The following is a 20121-nucleotide window of genomic DNA, read 5'->3' on the forward strand; positions in this document are numbered from 1 at the left end:
GAAAACTAGCGGATGTTATTGTCCGTTGAACCGGAAGTGCTATCGTCAGATTCGCTCTATTTGGTCAAAATCGGCATAATGGTGAAGTTACCGCCACCATCAGGACTGGGTATAATACTATACGATTGCCGTGTCAGAATGAGATGTACTGTGTATATCACAGATTTTTCTATTGGCATTAAAATTACGAATAGAGCTGGCAGAAGGCACTGAAAAGCTGCTATTGGAGTGGCAGTCCGAGGGTTAACATCTAACCTGGAGCGGGCCCGATGGGGCAGGATGACTTTGGCCTCAGCAGCAACAAAGCCATCAGATAGCCTCCAACTGTCCTGAAACCTGCTGGGGTCTGAAGGAGACATAACATGGTCCAGTTAATAATTATCATCATTTATCTCATCAGAAACCAATGTGACAAAAAAAAAAGAAAACTAATTAGTAAGTAATACACACAAACAAGCCGTCAGCCTTTACCGCATTATGATTTGTTCACAAACTGCGCACATAGTAACTGAGTAACAATAGCTAAACATTGGACAGGGGAGACATAGCTATGTCTTGTTTAGAGTAGTCTCCAATACCTATTTTCCAAACTACAGAGGTTTATGCCCAAACCACACCAACGATTCGCCATGCAACTCTTTGCAAACAAACGGTTGCGAGTAGTTGCATGAAACCATTATCCCCAATGGCAGTTGCAAGGAGTTGCATTGGTGCGGTTTGGGTCTTACAATACCTTTTACATTCATTAGAGAAATAGACTAATTTAACTAAAAGAAAAGGTCCAGAAAAGAATGGAAATTAGAACCGTCTTGTTTTTCTTCTTACCAACACTGAGAAGTGCTTCTGTGAAGTCTTGAGTTACAATGGGCAGAGGAAGCCTGAATATCTCATATAACACCTCCAGTAAGCCTTTCTGCAGGGGCAAAATACATTATAGGAATCAGAAAATGTATCAGACAGACATATCGTATTGTGGCATTAAAAATAAAGAAATAAATAAAGAAATGCCTAAACGATCCTAGAAGAAACAAAAAACGTAAGTCTGGATCCTGCTTTTGGTTGATTGATTAATTGACTGGTTGATTGATTAACATTTGTATAGACAGATTGAAATGTGCACACATCTGTCAAAAGGGATACAACTACTGTGGTCCTTTGAGCTACACATTTTGTTTAAATGCTTTGATGTTGTTAATGTGTTGCTGAAGGAATTGCGTGCGTGCCGTGGAATACTATTTTATCGAAGTTAAATAATTTCCAAAGAATAATTCTAAACACACAAGCAATTACAGCAGTCGTATTGGTGCTTTGAGAGAGCCAGCTCCTAAATCATCATTTTGACGGCAGACTTTGGGAAAGGTTTTGTCTGATAATAAATTCTTATTATCTTCCTTAGTTCATAGAAATGTTTGAAAACTATGTCATCCACCTGGTCCCTAACAGATTTGGTGCTATGCAGATGTGTCAATACTCACCCTAACTTCCATATTTGGTACGCAGAGTAAGCCAATTAAAGATTGGATTCCAGAATTCCCAGCCTTGCATAGGTTGACAATTCCTGCATCAAAGACAGACATTCATAAACCACACAACAATACAAGAGACCATGAAACAAACAAGAATCAAGTGCCGCCTACAAATGTGACTTGTACAATAGAGCACCGAAGTCTGACGTTAATATTGGTAGAGGGCGCTAAGTCCACGGGTTCATGTACTTTTTTATTTGCATTGTAATCCCCATATGGGGATTTTAGATCGCCTCATGTAAGAACTGTGTTTGAAAAATAAACAATTCATCCTGGATCTGAAGAATCAACTGACTGAGAGACAACGCTGATGTTACTGCTGCTGAATTAGTTATGTTTTCGCTAGAAACAGACAACATCAAATATGACCGAGGTAAACGATACAGACACCTCCCCGACAATATCGCCAAGACAGTTTGTTTATGCTTATATGAGACGTTTTTAAGATGACCCCATGTTATTCTCCATAGAGAAAAACTTCCGTGAACCAGGGGAAGAGCGAGTGACGTCAGGACTTCTGCGCTCTATGGGCCCAATATAACCAGTGTGATCCTCATGGAAAGAACATGGGGCTCTGGATCCTTACCAGACCAAGAACGGAAGGCTGCGACTATGGCCATTCTACTGGACAAGAAACGGGCCTCTCTGTCTTCCCTGAGAACACACACACCAACACAAACATGAACCCATTAACGCACGGCACGCACTAACCCATCCGTACACGTAGCATAAACACTATAAGAACTCCCCGGCTCGTTCAACACATAATATTACCAATAGTGGAACAGAGAAAACAGTAAACACATGGCCTTTTCAGAAGAGAACACTAAACTCTATTTGTTTATACTGCAACACACACACACACACACACACACACACACACACACACACACACACACACACACACACACACACACACACACACACACACACACACACACACACACACACACACACACACACACACACACACACACGCACACACGCACACACGCACACACCCACACACACGTCACACACTCACTTGAGCTGCCCTTCAGCCGTGTCTGCGTTGTGCCGGTAGTGAAAGTCTGTGAAAGGTGCAAGGATTTGCTGGGAAGGCAGACAAGAACACGCAGAACAGATGGATGAGTACAAAATACAGTTGACGTCAAAATACACACATTGCTACAATGTTGAGGGAGAGGAACCGAAACCAAATATTTTTACTCTGTCACCGAGGTGTGTAATTGTATGAGATGTAACAAAAATCCTGAATCTTGGAGAAAAATAAATAACAACTTTGGTTTCCTTTTTTTTTACATAGTCAACTCCCTTATCAGAAACCCAAGACAACAAAGCCATATTTCACACAAAAAACAAGCAAACAAAACAAAACAAGCTTCAAGACAATTGAGCTACTATAGATATTACATGACCGAGTGGCTATTATGGCTATTATGATTGCAAGTACTGTATATGAGGTGCCACTGTTCTTCTTCCAGGTATCCGTTTACAGAGAGGATGTGTCGAAGGAAGACAGAAAAAGAGAGAGGGGGGAGGCAGAGGGAGGGAGAGAGAGAGGGGGGGAGGCAGAGGGAGAGAGAGGGGGGAGGCAGACGGAGGGAGAGAGAGGGGGGGGCAGAAGGAGAGAGAGGGGGAGGCAGAGGGAGGGAGAGAGAGAGAGAGCGAGGGGGGAGGCAGAGGTAGAGAGAGGGGGGAGGCAGAGGGAGGGAGAGAGAGAGAGGGGGGGAGGCAGAGGGAGAGAGAGGGGGAGGCATAGGGAGGGAGAGAGAGAGGGGGGAGGCAGAGGGAGAGAGAGAGGGGGGAGGCAGAAGGAGAGAGAGGGGGGAGGCAGAGGGAGGGAGAGAGAGGGGGGGGAGGCAGAGGGAGAGAGAGAGGGGGGGGCAGAGGGAGGGAGAGAGAGAGAGAGGGGGGGAGGCAGAGGGAGAGAGAGGGGGGAGGCAGAGGGAGAGAGAGGGGGGAGGCAGAGGGAGGGAGAGAGAGGGGGGGAGGCAGAGGGAGAGAGAGGGGGAGGCAGAGGGAGGGAGAGAGAGAGAGAGAGGGGGAGGCAGAGGGAGAGAGAGGGGGGGGCAGAAGGAGAGAGAGGGGGGAGGCAGAGGGAGGGAGAGAGAGAGAAAGGGGAGGCAGAGGGAGAAAGAGGGGGGGCAGAAGGAGAGAGAGGGGGGAGGCAGAGGGAGAGAGAGAGAGAGGGGGGGGGGCAGAGGGAGAGAGAGAGAGAGAGGGGGGAGGCAGAGGGAGAGAGAGGGGGAGGCAGAGGGAGGGAGAGAGAGAGAGGGGGGAGGCAGAGGGAGAGAGAGGGGAGGCAGAGGGAGGGAGAGAGAGAGAGAGGGGGGAGGCAGAGGGAGAGAGAGGGAGAGGCAGAGGGAGGGAGAGAGAGAGAGAGAGAGGGGGGAGGGGGGGAGGCTTTAGAAGACTGATGTAACTGATCGCTGTAATCTCCATGGGAAAGAGACAGGGAACCTACTGCTGCTAATCCCGAATGGAATGACTTCCCAGCCCGGCTTAATCGCGAACAGTAGCTTCCTCTGAATCCTCTTATTTTTATTTTTATTTTATCCCACGATTTTGTAACCCATTTTTCACCCGTGTCAATTATCGAATGTGATCCTGGGCTCTACACACCCTCCGCCAACCTGGGGAGAGCAACGGACTTGACTCATGCTTCCTTCATGCACGAGTGTCCAAGTCGCTCCTTTACACCTGACAGGGGGGAGTTTCCCTGGTCGGACGCTGCGCGTGGAAGGAACACGTTATTCCAACCAGTTCCTTTCCCCTCCATCAGACGCCCCGGCTGGCCAGGGAGAGGCAGTTTAGAGACCAGGATTACTGCATGTTTTTTGTGAGGGTACCTACCCTAGGCGACACGGGGAGAACATGCAAACTCCACACAGAATGGCCCTTTCGCCAACCCTGCCTCGGGTATGGGCACTGATGACGCAGAGGAGAGAACACGCCGCCAGCACAGCACCCACAGCGTCCCCAGCAGGAAGCCAGGACCTTCTAGCTGTGAGGCGACAGCAATACCGACTGTGCCACCGTGCCCCTGAATCCTCTTATTAGTTCGTTCATAACTCTGTGTGTGTGTGGGGGGTCACCTCTAGCTCGACGTCGGCACGCACGTACTGCCGGGTGCGCGGGTGGTTGAGGAGGTGGAGGATGGTGGTGATCAGAGCCTCGTTGATGCGACTCAGCTGGCAGTCGATGACGCTCTTCAGGATGGTGCTGAGGCCGCCCCGCTTGGCCACCACCTCTGGATTCTTCAGAGCTAAACACAGATGGAGGCAGTGTTGATTTTGACACAAAACTTTGATTTAGTTTTAGTCACAGTCTTTTGAATACAATTCTGTTTAGTTTTAATCGTATTTTAGCCGACTGAAATGTTTGACTTTTAGAAAATATCATAAGATTTTAGTCAACTAAATCTACAGTTGATTTAGTCTGTATCGAAGTGGCTTATTGTCAGTTAGCTGCATGCCGATCTACAAGCTCCAAAAATAGATGGGCTATTTTCGGCATGCAGCTAAGTGAAGATCAGCCATTTCGATGGCATCACGGCTCGTCGACTAAATCAACTGTAGATCTAGTTGACTAAAATCTTAACATATTTTAGTACGGTTGTAGATCTTGTAGCTATTTTCGGTCTGTGACACCTGCGTTCAACCAAACATAAAATGATTTTCCTCTACTGGATCTCTTCTCCACTAGCCCCCCCATCGAGTCTAGTTTTTATTTATTGACATAATTCTGTGAATATATTTAGTCTTAGTTTTAATCGTCATAGCTTAGTTTGTATTTAGTTATTATGTAGTTTTCATTAGTGAAAAAAAGGTAGTCGACGAAAATGTTTCTTCATAGTTTTAGTCAACAAAATCAACACTAGGATGGAGGCAAGCAGAATTTAAAAGGTTAACACAAGTTGATACATTTCAGGCTTTAACGTGTATTATCAACTAAGTTGATAATACACGTTAATTGTCCGCCACACCACCTGCATTTCATGTCAGTCAGTCAGTCCGTCACACCACCTGCATTTCATGTCAGTCAGTCAGTCCGTCACAACACCTACATTTCATGTCAGTCATTCCATCACCCCTCGTGACACGCTCCATATATGGCCGTCTCCACATATGAAGATCACGACACTGACCTCATCAAACCCTGGATAGCCATACATGGAGAAGACTGGATCATCACCTAGATCTGCATATATGGAGCCAGCCCTAAAAGACTAACAGTCTTACTGGTTATAATAGTTCGATAGTTCATTTTTTGTCTGACGATGTCGTCGAATTGCAAGTGCAACATCCCTGACTATTATTTTGTGTAAAGACGGGAGACAACAATAAATTCTGAACAGAACCAGTATCTTTTACAAGGGCCTTTAAATACAGTAGCCTTAAAAGGGCAGCGCTGGTTGGCGGGTATCAATACACTTTTAGACAGACATGTTTGTGCCAGCATGGGTGATTAGATTTATTTCTTGATCGGATCTTGTCTTGATTGTTTAAACAGGACGTCATGGGCCGCTATGCTCGATAACTGGCTTGATAAGCCCAAAGCTTATTGATACCGGGTACTCAATAAGCTTGTTATTTTTCGGGTGTCGTTTTTTTTAAGCTCCATCCCAGTCGTTACCTGTGGCGTTTCTTTATCTGCATCTTGTGTCTTCTTTCAATGCACCGCAGCGAGGCCAATGACTAATTTCCACAGCGTGTCACAATAAAGCTTCCATTTCATCCACAACCTCGGTTGGACAGACCCACTCATGCTCACCTAGCTCACAGACGATGGCGATGGCAGCGCGTACCATGCGGTCCCTCTCCTGCAGGCCGTCGGTTCCCACGGCAATGAGGGAGTTGGCGATGGATGTGGGGAACAGCATTGCATTGACCGTAATGATCTATGGAGAGAGGCGACACGAGGAAAATAATGTAGGTGAATCGTCAAACAGGACGTCATTTTCAATGCACTTCAACTCCATTATAACGTTCACAGGCAAAAGTGTCGTCAATATCGTTAAAATATGAAGTGATGGAATGGGAGGAAACATCATTTTTGCATATATAGTTTAGGAAATGGAACGTACAGACAGTAACTGTATGTATCACTGCCTGCATTGCCGGCGGTCATTTCCTGAAACCAGAGCCTGCCTGCCTCTTTGCGTGAATGTGCGTGTGAGAGATTGAAGAAAGTTTACAGTAAACTACAGAAGAAGGAGCTATAAATATCCCAGCCCGCGGACACGTACACACACACTGTCACCAATGCAGTGCTCTGGTGGTGGACGTGTACACACACTCACACTCACACACACACACACACACACACACACACACACACACACACACACACACACACACACACACACACACACACACACACACACACACACACACACAGTCACCAACGCAGTGCTCTGGTGGTGGACGTGTACACACACACACACACACTGTCACCAACGCAGTGCTCTGGTGGTGGACGTGTACACACACACACACACTGTCACCAACGCAGTGCTCTGGTGGTGGCACTACATGAGCACCAGGCTAAACAAACAGCAAGAGGCAGGGGGCAACTCCCTCCAGAAATGTTCTATCGTCTTTTAAAAACAATTCATTTTCTATGTGTTCGGGAGATTGTATGCATTGGCTTCCCTGATTGGGCCAACCCAAACTGTCGGCTTCACGGATTGGCGGAGCGCCACGTCAGGTTTGTGCCGCTAAGCCAATATAAGTCCCTGATTGGCTAACATTTGTGCCACATACTGTAGTAGTATAAATGGACCGACTTGCATCGTTTGCGATACATGGCCTCAAGTAGGCCAGCACCCAAAGGGTCCTAGTAGTAGTAATAATAATAATTGTAGTAGTAGAAAATAATGAAGTGTCAAAATAAGAATAGGATGGGATATCTTGCTTAATATTGAGAAAATAGTAATGTAGAGTTTACTGTGGTGAAAAATATGGGATCACCAATGAGTTTAAGGGACATAAAATCTCCTGGGAATGTGCCAAGAATGGTGTCAAGCTCCTCTAGAAGAGCTTTGACTGTAGAAAAAAAGACAGCATGTTATATGACTGCGGCAGTGCTCTGCGGCTGCTGCATGTCGAGTGCTCCGGTGCAGCAGTGAACACACCTGTGATTAATTGGGCTGATCGACTGGTGTTCTTTATAAGGCCGTCAGTAAGCCATCTATCTCTGTGCTTTACACTTGCAATGCCACGTTGATGGAAAAACGGATTTGATGTAAAGGACTTGGACTCTAGTACTAAACACTAGAGTGCTAAAGAAAACGTGCTGAACAATGCTGTCATGAGCATTTTCTCTTCTCTTCAAGACAACGTTAAATACAGTTGGAGGCCATCGATAGTCCTTTTCTTTTTGCTGAGTTTTGCGTGATCTGCGCAAAAGGACAGTTAACCCATTTTGGGCGGGAACCCCTTTTGGTGTTTTAAACATTATGTTATAATTTAGCTATTGAAAAATAGCAGATCTACAAGCTCATAGCGCGCCACCGAGTGGCGCGCTACGAGCTTGTAGGTCTGCTATTTTTGAAAAATCGTGAAAATATTTATTTCAGAAAACTGGAGGATTTATAAGGATTTTTTTTAAATTTTGAGGTCAGGCCTAAATGGGTCAAATGATAAGGGACAATATCGGTGGCACCCAACTGTAAATACACTGCATGGTTTCAACTGCACAAGCTGTCTCTAGACATTCGACCCGATCTTACTCTGAACTATAGTCAACGTACCTTTCTGACCAGCCTCAGAGCCTGGGTCCTCTCTCCCTCGTTGCTTTGTTGGATGTCGATGCACCTGAATAACAAAGACAGCAATCAGCAGCCATCAACAATTTTGTGCAGTCGTTGTTTTAATATTGCTGTCAAATGACAGCACGTTAAACAGACTCAAGTGAGGCTCAAGCACAATCACAACTAAACAAAGGCATTGACAAACAGAGGAACAGGGTCATTTTCATTTGAATTGCGAGAGGTTTTCCAAAAATAAGGACTAAAGCTGGGAGACACTGTTTAAAATGTTTTAATTGTGATACTTTTAGACCAAGAGTTTATGCTGCTTGCACAGGAACAGAGTGCACTTCATGACAGTGGAAAAGAAAGTACAAACACAGTGAGGTTTGAATCGATTCAAAACCTTTTTCACTGCCAATGGAGATCGAGGCCTTCACTTGTGCACGCCTCCATCGCAGTGCTGCTTGATCTCGCCAATTTATCCTAAAAACAGCTGCTTTAATCTTATTGACAGCAAATGGAAGCTGACTAATGCGCTGTTCGACATCAAAGTATAACCTTCTGTTGGCGACAGCTCACCTTGACCCGTTCATTATATTGATAGATTCTCATTATAAGGCTGTTAAACACAGCCGTACGTGTTCACACAGATCCACTCCATAATACACACACATGTGTAATCCGAGAAGACCCGTACTACTATGTGTGACCACGTGTGCATGCGCGATGCGCTGCAATCACGGAACGGTTAAGAATTGCATCAAATTTCCGTGATCCGGGTTTGGGAGCATTTCTTTGAACCCATGAAGAGCTCTAGGTCAGAGAGTGGCTGCTCACCTGGCGATCAAGTAGTCCACCCGTAGTCTGAGGACTTTCTGCAGAACGCAGCTGTCTCTGATGATGTACCGCAGTGCCCGCAGGCCCGCCGCACGCACCTCCTTGGCCTCATTCAGAAGAGCTAGCCGCAGGCTAGTAGGAACACAAAGCACACAATCTGATCAGCACTTAAGGCTTTGACATTTACTTCACACTTATAAAGATCTACCATCAGCCCATCTCTTAGACGTTAACCCATTAAGACCTGAGGCCGATTCTACAAAATGCTTTCTAAAGCAGTAGTTCTCAAACATTTTTTCGTTTGGGGACCCCCTATTCTTGCGTAGCCAGACAACTATTCCACAATCTCCGAATGCTATATAGAGTCTGGAACTATACCTCCCGAAATGTCATTTCCGTTCACGGAAATATATAAAATATCTTTACATTTTATGTTTTTATTTCCATTTCTGTTAACCCTTTCAGCGCTATCATTTATTGAAAAATTAGGATCTAATTCACGCCAGCATTTGAGCTCTTATTTTGAAAATCCGCAATTTCCGCTCCACTTACAGTAGTCCTAAATTAGGAATTTACACAGAGCTGGGCCGGCCTTGTTTACATTGTGAATCCAGACCGGAGCTCTGCAGAGCTCCAGATCGTCAGCTCTGTGCCGTCAAAGAATCGCTGTTTTGACCAAAATGCCATCTGGGACAAGGAATAGGAGATACAGGCGATTGAAAGAAATGGATAGAATGGATTATTATGGCGACGACGATCTAAGATGGGCGATCCAGTGCTGTGCTAACAACACAGCTAGCTAACCGGCTCAGGTAAGCAGCATTTTGGCTCGAGCAATCGAACGCACTATAAAAGCGCAATTGCCGAAGGGCTTCGGCAATGGCGTTAAGTGTTAGTATCAAAATTAGGCTTCAATTGACAAAGGTTTTCGGCAATGGCGCTGAAAGTATTAAGCAGCAAGCTATATATATGCTTAGATGCTTTCGATTTATATTAGGGTAAATGTATGCGTCTGCGTGTATGAGTTCATGATCAGTGCTTCCAGACTGTATGACGGAAGCATTTGAAAACTGCGAGAGGCAACAGTCTTGCCATGCAGCGAGACTAGGGACCCCCCAAAAGACAAAATGATTCACAATCTTTCACACTTTCAAGAGTTTTCTAAAATGTCTAAAAAGCTCGCAGCGGGCCTGAAGTGACGTGTCGTGAGCTTGTATATCTATTTTGAGAACCGCTGTTCTGAACCAATGTTCTACAAACATCCTACGTTTTCTGAAACACGTGTTGCTATACATGTCCTTAATGTCTTAAATCCTAAACATCCACAGGCTAAATATTTTACTTGGCTGCGCAAAGGTGTGTCGCGCAACAAGTTCAACAAGCTCACAATGTGTCGCGGCACAACAACGTGCAATAAAACTGAAGCCATTATGGAAAAATGAACCACTATCCAATATGATTGCATGTATGTCACATATTACGGTCTGTTGTAGACACCGCAAGCCTTACCAAATTATGATTTCTTCGTACGTAAACCCAAACTTCTCCTCATGGTGGCCAACGCTGCATAGCAGCTGTGATACAAAGAGAGACAGGGGGCAGGAAGATCAATATAACAACACACTTTAGCAGTGCAGAAACATAGCTTTCAGACAACATAAATCCCAGCTCAAACAACTCTGAGAGAGGGATTATTTTCTTCCAGTCATTATGGTGGTGACGAGGCTCTGCGTTCACGGCAAGTTTGGTCATGTGAAACGTTAAGAAAGACTATCCCTTAGCAGAAAAACGTTACATTCTCAGTGGGCTATTATTGCTACTTAGTTACAACATAAAAAATGGTGCACTTCAACAGTTAGCTCTAGGGCTGAAATAAATTCTTATGCCCTCTACAGTAAATGGCAGAGGGGAGAGGGAGGGACGTTGGGATGGGTGGACAGACAGACAGACAGACAGAGGTTGGGGGGGGGGGGGTATAGGAGTGATGTCAGGGCCCAGGCAGGCAAGAGGGAGGTGGGGGGGGGGGGCTGAGGGGTATGTGACACTCTCCAGGGGTATTAGGTCACCCACTCTGTCCTGGAATCCTTATAAGGAGACACTGTCCCGGTGTTCTCCAACACACACACACATACACGCACACACACAACTGTCAACGGTATTACCCTCCACTCACTCAGCTGTAAACAAGAGCATCAGATGTACCAATGACAGACGCACTTAACTTCAGCCTGCTCCAGTTTGCCTAGTTTTTTAAAAGCCCCCCCCCCCCCCCCCAAAAAAACCACTCTGGCTAGACGGACGCAGATTATCGGTCAAAAGGCATCATTTGCGACCAGCAGTCCGAAGCGTTTCGAGGCAGTCAGTCCCTCGCTTGGAGTCTGAATCACAGCATCGGTTGGCGGCCGGCAGGCGTTATTATGGATCCCAACGCAGTTCTAGGAAAGCCCCGCTGTGATTGGCCAGTAGTCGTTTTTGCAACTATGCCTAAACCTCCGTAAAACTAACCCTAATCCTAACCTCAGTAAAACGACACCTAAACCTAACCTTAACCCTAAACCTAACCTTACCTCAGTAAAACTATGCTTGCCCAGGAGCCAACCAGACACATGTTAAGGCGGGTCTAACCTAGAACGTTGGTGCGATTCATCATCACGCGGCCGGGCAGCAGTGTGTTAACACTGCAGACAGAGCCGGTCTGTCTGCAGTGTTCGGTCATCTGTATATTTATTACATTTCTAAATTGAATAGATCGGAAAGTGACCGAAAGTGAGGTGACAGGTTTCCTCTCATGCTCACCGTTATGTTTCACCATTTCCCCCCAATGTATGTTGAATCAGTGTGGGCCAGATATGTGCACATGTCTGACATTGAATTTAACAAGATTCACTTGATTGTTTCAAGAAAGCACCAAGCAAGCGAGGTAGTCATTAGTGTTGCTGTTGCCAAAATCAATCTCACAGGCTTAGGGCAGTCTTGGTAGGCCTAATGCCTCATTTATGCTCTGTCACACGTGTTGTGGCACTCAGACAAACAGCTGATCTACAAGCTCAACAGGTGCAACAACGTCAAACAACAACAAGGTATGAATCGGGCTTAATATGCCCATAAAAACCACAGCTGGCTAGCAGAGATTTGGACAGACTTCCTGTCTTTTGCCGTCTTGACCAGACTGGTAGGATGTCACCACAAAAACAATAACAGTACAATTTTCCAATGGCTTCCAAAAGACAGAGAAAACACTTGACAGTACTGTACAAGAAGCTGTTTCTGTAAATTAGGGCTGCAACTATAGATCACCTACTTAGCGATTATTCTATCGATTATTTTTCCAATTCATCAAAACATCAAGATGCAAGTTTTTGTTTTTATATTTGTTTTTTACCCACTTATCCCTGTTATACTACATCACGCAACAGTGTCATGCCATTCTATCTTTTGAATAGGTTTGCATATAATGACATGCCCAAAATAGGGATCTATTATGAATCTATTATTTTGATGGGCTACACAATATTTCTTACCATTATCAACAACTAATGAAAAGCACAGACGCGTGCTCATTGCTAAACGGTACAGATGTAGACTTATATATAACAAACTGACCAAAAAATAGACTGCTAGTTCGTATCCAGGGACGACAGGTCACGACTGTCAGGAATATCATCCTGACAACCATCCAATAACAGACAATAATATTCAGTGTTGACGTCCATCTGGGCTATAGGACTGTGGCCATGACTACAGATCCCATAGCCCACTGGTTCCCAAACACTGGTTCACGGACCAATTTTAATGGGTCACGACTCCGTTGATAGTTGTGTGCGTGTATAAATTCCATTAAAAACAAACAAATCAAAGAAATTCCATGATTAAAAAAATTATGAAATAGTGAAAATAGCCAATCTACAAGCTGTGTGCTTGTAGATCTGCTATTTTCACTAGCTTGGGTCCCCGGGCAAACATCTAGGGCAGTATTATGCTTATGTTTGGCCACTCAGAATAGCCAAATGGCATTGATCACGCCTCCAGGTCTTAAGTTAAGTAATAAGACCTGGTACTTAAGACACGCATAATATTGCCCATGATCTCTCCATTGGGTCTCGACCAGAAAGGTTTGGGAACCACTGTCGTAGGCCCGTAGCCTATGGCAAAAATATGAATACACAGAATTGGCTTCCTCACTCCCTGCATGTGCAAGTGTCAATGTGCAACATTTCAGATTGATTTGTCAACCAACTGAGGAGAAAATAGGACAGACCGACAGAATTGTGTTCATTAAATAGTAGACCGCAAGATATTGCTCTCGGGCAGAAATACTTCCACAGTATGTAAACTTTGTGTTTTCTCAAATGAATGCCCTTACACCGGTTCTTTTTTTCCATTTCCTGAAAAGTAACGATTTTTGACATCGGTTTCCAACCGACAGCAACGCTAAATAAAACGTCTGGGTTTCCGAGGCTACAGCAAACGTTAACTACTGTACATGGTGACTACGGTTCAAAAGAGCAACAATAACCAGAAATTGGAAATCTCTGGTTTCAAAGTCAACAGTGCTGGTGTTGACGCACCATTAGGTAAATAAAATAAACGGTAAAGGCTGCATTTATATACCGCTTTCATCCAAAGCGCTCCACATGGATTGTGCATTACATTCACCCATTCACACACACATTCATACACCAATGGCGGAGGAAACCAATCCACGCAAAGGACAAACCTGCACATCTGGACCAATTAGGGGTCCAGCGTCTCGCTCAAGGACACTTAAGACACAAATTCTGGGAGAGCCCAGGATGGAAGTGGGAACCTCACGATTCCGTCCGGTCTACCGTCGTCCACTCTACCCCTGAGCCAGTGCCGCCCCTGGTTACAGTTGCTTTCCCACACATTTCAGCCCGTGACCCATATAAGAGAGATGAGATGTTTGCCCGTGACCAAAACTACTGAAAATAGCAGATTTGTTTTCTAATTTTTGGAATTTCTTAGATTTTTCTTTGATTTCTTCTTCATGAAATTACTGGAAAGAAATCTTTGAAGTTGGTTTTTAATTCATGAAAATCTTAGCTTTTTGGGCAATGTTTTTTGAAAATGTTTGGAAATTATAATTAAAGACAAAATGTAGTAAACAAAAAAACTCATAAAAGACCCATACAAATGTGTCCGTGACCCACAAATGGGTCCTGACCCACAGTTTGGGAAACGCAGTGCCTTAGAGCTCCCGTTACACTCTACTCGCTGTCAGCATCACAATGACAGGCACAGTTACAACACCCAGGAGGAGAGGACCAAGGAGAGGTCACTCAGTGGCTATGCTAGCGGTACAGTCAGAGAGGAAAGGCAACACAGGCAGCGAGTCAATCTCTGCAGATCACTTAACAGAGAGTCACTCTCCCTACGCAGTGAGCTATGCCACTGCAACCACATCCTTAGCGCAGTGGTTCCCAAACTTTTTAGCCCGTGAACCAAAAGAGAAATTTGAATGTCTCCCCCAAACTAGTGAAAAATAGCACATGTACAAAGATTTTCACTACCACTTAAACATTTGTTTTCAAATGTATGGATTTTTTTTTAAATATTTTTACTGGAAAACAAATAATTGAATTGGTTTTTAATTCATGAAAATGTTTTGAAATAATAATTCAAAACTAAATGTAGGAAATAAAAAATAAGGGGCCCATAAAAATGTGTCCTTGACCCACAAATGGATCCCGAGCCACTGTTTGGGAACCAGTGGCTTAGCGTTCTCCCTCTCCTCTCGTTCTTCTGCAGTGATCCAAGGAACAAGGCAAAACAAATGGAGCGACACACGGTGACATAATTTGACAGCACTATACCTTTATGAAGTTGTTCAGGTGGCCCAGTTTTCGCATGTTACTGACTCCATGAGGCTTGGCCACATTTTGAAGTATTTCACGGAAGTTGTCAGAAGGTTCTACAGAAGGAGAGAGAGAAAACAAAAACACATTGTAACCAAGACAAGGATTTAGGTAGTATTTCCATAATATGAGTCATCCACTGAACCGTAATTGATATGTTGCAGGAAGTAAAGCCCGAGTTATGCTTGGTTTCGCGAACTAGAAAACAGACAATCTACAAGCTCTCAACACGTCACACTCCAACTTGGTGTGAGCTTGTAGATCTGCTATTCCCGTGCGCTACACAGCGTGCCAGGTATAAGTCAGGAATAAGATGCTTTTGCTGTACAGACTGACTGTGTACAGTGTAGACAAGCTGAGAACCGACACATTGAATGAAGGAATATGGGATTGGTTCCCAAAATGTCGTTTGAATGAAGGATGTTGAAGGATGTGACACTTTAAATGTTTCTTTTTAAGAATGAGTTCCCAAAACAGTGAGAAGATGATTAGCTCTAGTATATATTTCACCTGATACATCAGATAGCTCACGTGAGATTAAGAGTGTAACTATGTTCATGTAAATACTGTATGAAAAGGAATACATACAAGTACACTATTTTCTAATGAACCAAATAGTTTACCAAATATTGCATGTAAAGACACCTTGGCATCAGACTGAAATTTGATTATTTGCTTGGTTGTTGACTAAAAGGCATCAATGTTTATAAAAAAAAATAGAACAACAATAAGTAAATGATGCATTTATATTTTATCCACTGCGCTTTACATAGATTGTGCATTACATTCACCCATTACATTCACCCATTACATTCACCCATTCACGCACACATTCATACACCGATGGTGGCGGAAACCATGCAAGGCACCAACCTGCACATCGGGAGCAATTAGGGGTTCAGAGTCTTGGTCAAGGACACCGCAACACTAACTCTGGGGGAGCCCGGTGGGATCGAACTGGGAACCTTGTGATTCCCATCTGGCCGCTCTACCAGCCACTCTACCCGTGAGCCACTGCCGCCCCTTGTGTCATGCAACTCTCGCTACTGTATACAGCAAGTGAATTTGAGAAAACCCTGCACTTGGGAATGACAGAACACATTGACGTAGAGTCTGTGGGGGCCAGGGGGCCTCGGCCCCCATGAGGAATTGGACCAGGGGTCTCGGCCTCCATGAGGAATTGGACCTGATATTCGCCTCGGTTCGTCCCGTTTGTACCGCACCAGGTCACGCCGCGCCCGTCCACGCAATTCTCGTCTTGCATTGACTTTGTATGTAATCGCGCCGCTCTAACCATCCAAGTCTGGCACCTAACACCTCTTTTTTCCTCACTGTCCGGGGCGGGGGGTGCATGGTGGGGGGTGGACCGCGTTGCCTGTCCCCTTGTACACATGCAGATCAGGCATTGAAATGCTAATCTGGGTGCTTGTTTCACCTGCCAGGTAGGTAAGGGTATGCATGCAATGTGCATGTACTCTGCTTAGGCTACTTGCTCCCAAACAGGAAGTTCTAGATTTGCCAAAAAGACGGTGCCAATGAAACCACCACCAGCAAGAACACCCTGGCTGGCAACAGCGATGCCAGCCTGCCGTTGAAACCTTCCGCCGTCCGAGCGACAGAACACAGAACCTGCCAAGGCGGACAGGACTAGCCTGCAATCATGGCATTTAAACATGCTCTTCTGTTTAATCTAAACACTGTGACATGTTTAAAAAGTGTTACAAATAAGTGTTTAGAACCTAAATGCTTGAGTTTAGTGTGAAAAAAAAACAGCATGTTCTGTCAGAGACGAAATGTTAGTAGGCGAAGTCTGTAGGCGAAGTCTTAACCTGAGTCCATGATGAACTCAGGTTAAGACTTTGCCTACATTCGTTTAGAAAAGAGACCTGGCAACCGGAAAAACACCCATACTACATGCATGTAGTATGGGTATGCATATCCAATTTAAATAGAAAAGCCAGCGTGGGGATTTGCTTCATATTTTGAGTGGACTTTTCTCATGCCATGGCAAGACTGAAGAATTCAATCCAGGCTTGTGCAAATAAAACAGAACATTCAATGCTACATAGTCATGCCATGTGTACATCATTAGCTACTATTTATATGCACGTTCACTCGAACAAAGAAGTTGACAAAAAATGCCATACAAGCTCGCTCAAACATCCTGACATATGTATCTTCAGTGATAGCAGACAAATACCTATGATCCATCCCTGATAAACAGATTGCATATGCTGATGCTGATGGTGTGAGACTGTGTGTACAGTATATGACTGTAAAACGGTCCTACGAGGTTGTAAATGTAACACCTGGCACTCACAAAATGACAATACAAGATTGCGCAAACATCCCGTCATATTTTCAGCAACAGCAAACAAATAGGCTATACCTAGTATTTGATTGATTCATTGGTTTGATTGAATACTTTATTAACAGTTTGCATGGACAAGCACAGGGATAAGTACAGTAAAACACACACAGGGTCTGCTAAAAGGATCAAACCAAGAAAACCTTCTTTCGGCTTGTTTCCATTGGTGTCCTCATCTCAATGAATCTATGTAAACAGATCACCTATGATGATGCTGAAGATGTGATATTGACCTACAAGGTTCTTAATGTAGCAACTATAGTCCAAAATCCGACACAAATTAAATAATAATTGATCATTGCATTGGAGATGCTGTGTGTTGTTTATGTCCATCCATTCCACTCGCAAGCTCACCGCCTCCCAAAAAAACCTTTCATTGATTCAGCCAACAATTAGCAACAACAATAACCACCACCGCCGCGGCCGCCGCAGTGTAACGCAGGGCAGGTTGTGCTGCTAAATAGCATCATCAGGCTTGTGTGTGAAATGTGTGATCTGTCCCATTCACACCAATCAAAACAACATGGCTGGCTGGTTATAGCTGAGCTCTGCTGTGGCAGCTATAGCTAACGCTGCTGCTAACCCAAGCTATAGCCCCAGTTAGCTAGCCCCTAGCTCGCTGTTATTATATGGCTGTTGTTACATTGTTGTAAGTAATAACCTGCGGACAACAACAACAACAGCAGCACCAGCAGCCAGCCAAGGAGGAATCAATGATCCTCCGACACACACTGTCCAAGACAACACCGATTAACGTATTAGCGGAGGCTATTAAGGGCTTTTCCACGTATGTCATTACACACACACACACACACACACACACACACACACACACTACAGTAGCATACAGGGGGCTCATTCACTGCTTTGCAGCCAGAAATGAATGATACTCATCCATTTTGGACAATAATCGCTCTCACTGTTGCTATGTGAAAGGAAAGCAGGGGACTGGTTTATGTTATGTGTTTAAATATATAAATATATATGTATTATATATATATATATATAAAGACATTTTAATATTATTTTCAACTGAGTAAAACTGTTTTCTCCCGCATGCATGCACGCGTTGGGACAGTTTACACTCACGTTAAAAAATAACGTCATTTTTTTAACGAAGGGGGGCGTCTCGTGCGACCAACAGGGAAGGGAAAGAGGGGGGAGTCTTTATTTTTATTATAATTGCTTGTTGTTTGATTGTAACGTTATTATGACTAGTGCTGCTGCTGCTTCTTACCTCTGGTCAGATCGAGCGGTACGTTCTCTTCCCCGCTGTCATTCCGACCTGTCACACACACACACACACACACACACAGTCACACACACACAAATAAAACACACAAACACACAGGTTAAGAGGGGGAGAGACACAGACAGACAACGGTTATTAAGAGAGAGAGAGCAAAGAGAGGGGGTAAAAAAAAGCAACGGCCGCCGGCCGAGGCCGTCCGTCGCTCGAGCGGCACGACTACGTATTAAAAATCTTAATTTTCCCCACACACAATATCCAACAAGATGCCAGGCGACGGTGTCTTAATAAAAAGCTTCGTTTTCTCCCCCGTTGCTTTCATTCTTGCTCTCTGTTTATTTATTTTTTTTACCTCGCATCCGAAGACTTCGGATAGGACGGCCGCGGAAGCTGGCCGCCATGTTTGTCCAGGAACATAATACAACACACACAACACCGGAAACTTCGTGACTTCTCGCGAGAGCGATCGAAGACGATGATGATGATGATGTTGATGATGATGATGATGCTTTTACAGTCTATGTGATGTGATGGTGATGGAGCCTGGCTTGGAGCCTCCAGGCCATAGGTTGGAGGCATGATCGGAGTAGGCTGAAGCTGAGAAAAGCCCGGTTTTAATTAAATACACAGACAGACACACACACACACACACACACACACACACACACACACACACACACACATTTTAACCATTTATTTATGTCCACACAAAGGATATGCATACAAGGACACAAATATTATAGGTGTATTAAAGTTACATCTGCAAAGTCATGGCATGTGTTTTCATGATACAACAGGCATGTCACTCAGTACTCTATGGGTATAAGTAACAGCGTCTCCGCCATATATGGCGGCTGCATATAGCTGAGACACCACAATACTTTGCCAGGCTTTTTGCCTCCTTTTTGGGCATCCCAAGTTGTTGGAACCCTCTAACAACCAGTCTGTGCGTATGCCCTAGGCTGCCAAATATAAAGACAAATAGTCTGCACCTATAGCCCAGCTCTGAGATGTTATGTAGACGTGGTTGGTATTTTATGACCTTGGTCATAAAGGCGTCCTCTAGGCTGTGGTCAAAGGTGCAGGCTATCTCTAATACAGACACTTCTCTGGACTCTTCATCAACCACAACAATATCTGGTGTATTAGCTGCTAGAGATGTAAAGGTATCTGAGTTATCACAGAGTTGGAACATGGATGGAATGACCCTGGAATGTTTGTACACACACACACACACACACACACACACACACACACACACACACACACACACACACACACACACACACACACACACACACACACACACACACACACACACACACACACACACACACACACACACACACACACACAGACTGACCCCCACCCCACCCCTTCAATCTCAATAAAAAACATCTGATTTGACAACAATGTTCATTGCTCAATGTGGAGCAGTGATTATTAGTTATTTTCAAGGACCACAACTTGACAGGCATCATGGAAGGCCATGGACATTTTAGGTAGGT

The 20121-nt window shown here is 44.6% G+C and overlaps 1 protein-coding gene across 1 annotated transcript in view; it reads right to left on the reverse strand.

The window, feature by feature from the left end:
• Positions 1-19074, reverse strand: part of LOC306934024 (rapamycin-insensitive companion of mTOR-like) — a 60093-nt gene extending 41019 nt beyond the window's left edge. The window contains exons 1-13 of the mRNA XM_079516437.1: positions 18966-19074; positions 18602-18649; positions 14955-15052; positions 10630-10694; positions 9121-9252; positions 8284-8347; positions 6303-6429; positions 4625-4794; positions 2551-2618; positions 2113-2180; positions 1476-1558; positions 826-913; positions 256-346 (exon numbers count right to left, since the gene is read on the reverse strand). Of these exons, the coding sequence (XP_079372563.1) occupies positions 256-346; positions 826-913; positions 1476-1558; positions 2113-2180; positions 2551-2618; positions 4625-4794; positions 6303-6429; positions 8284-8347; positions 9121-9252; positions 10630-10694; positions 14955-15052; positions 18602-18649; positions 18966-19014 (1151 nt within the window). The 5' untranslated portion in view covers positions 19015-19074. The remainder of the gene's footprint in view (positions 1-255; positions 347-825; positions 914-1475; positions 1559-2112; positions 2181-2550; positions 2619-4624; positions 4795-6302; positions 6430-8283; positions 8348-9120; positions 9253-10629; positions 10695-14954; positions 15053-18601; positions 18650-18965) is intronic.
• Positions 19075-20121: the final 1047 nt, after the last annotated feature.

Source organism: Electrona antarctica, assembly GCF_951216825.1.
Source record: "Electrona antarctica genome assembly, chromosome: 12".
Lineage (NCBI taxonomy): Eukaryota > Metazoa > Chordata > Actinopteri > Myctophiformes > Myctophidae > Electrona > Electrona antarctica.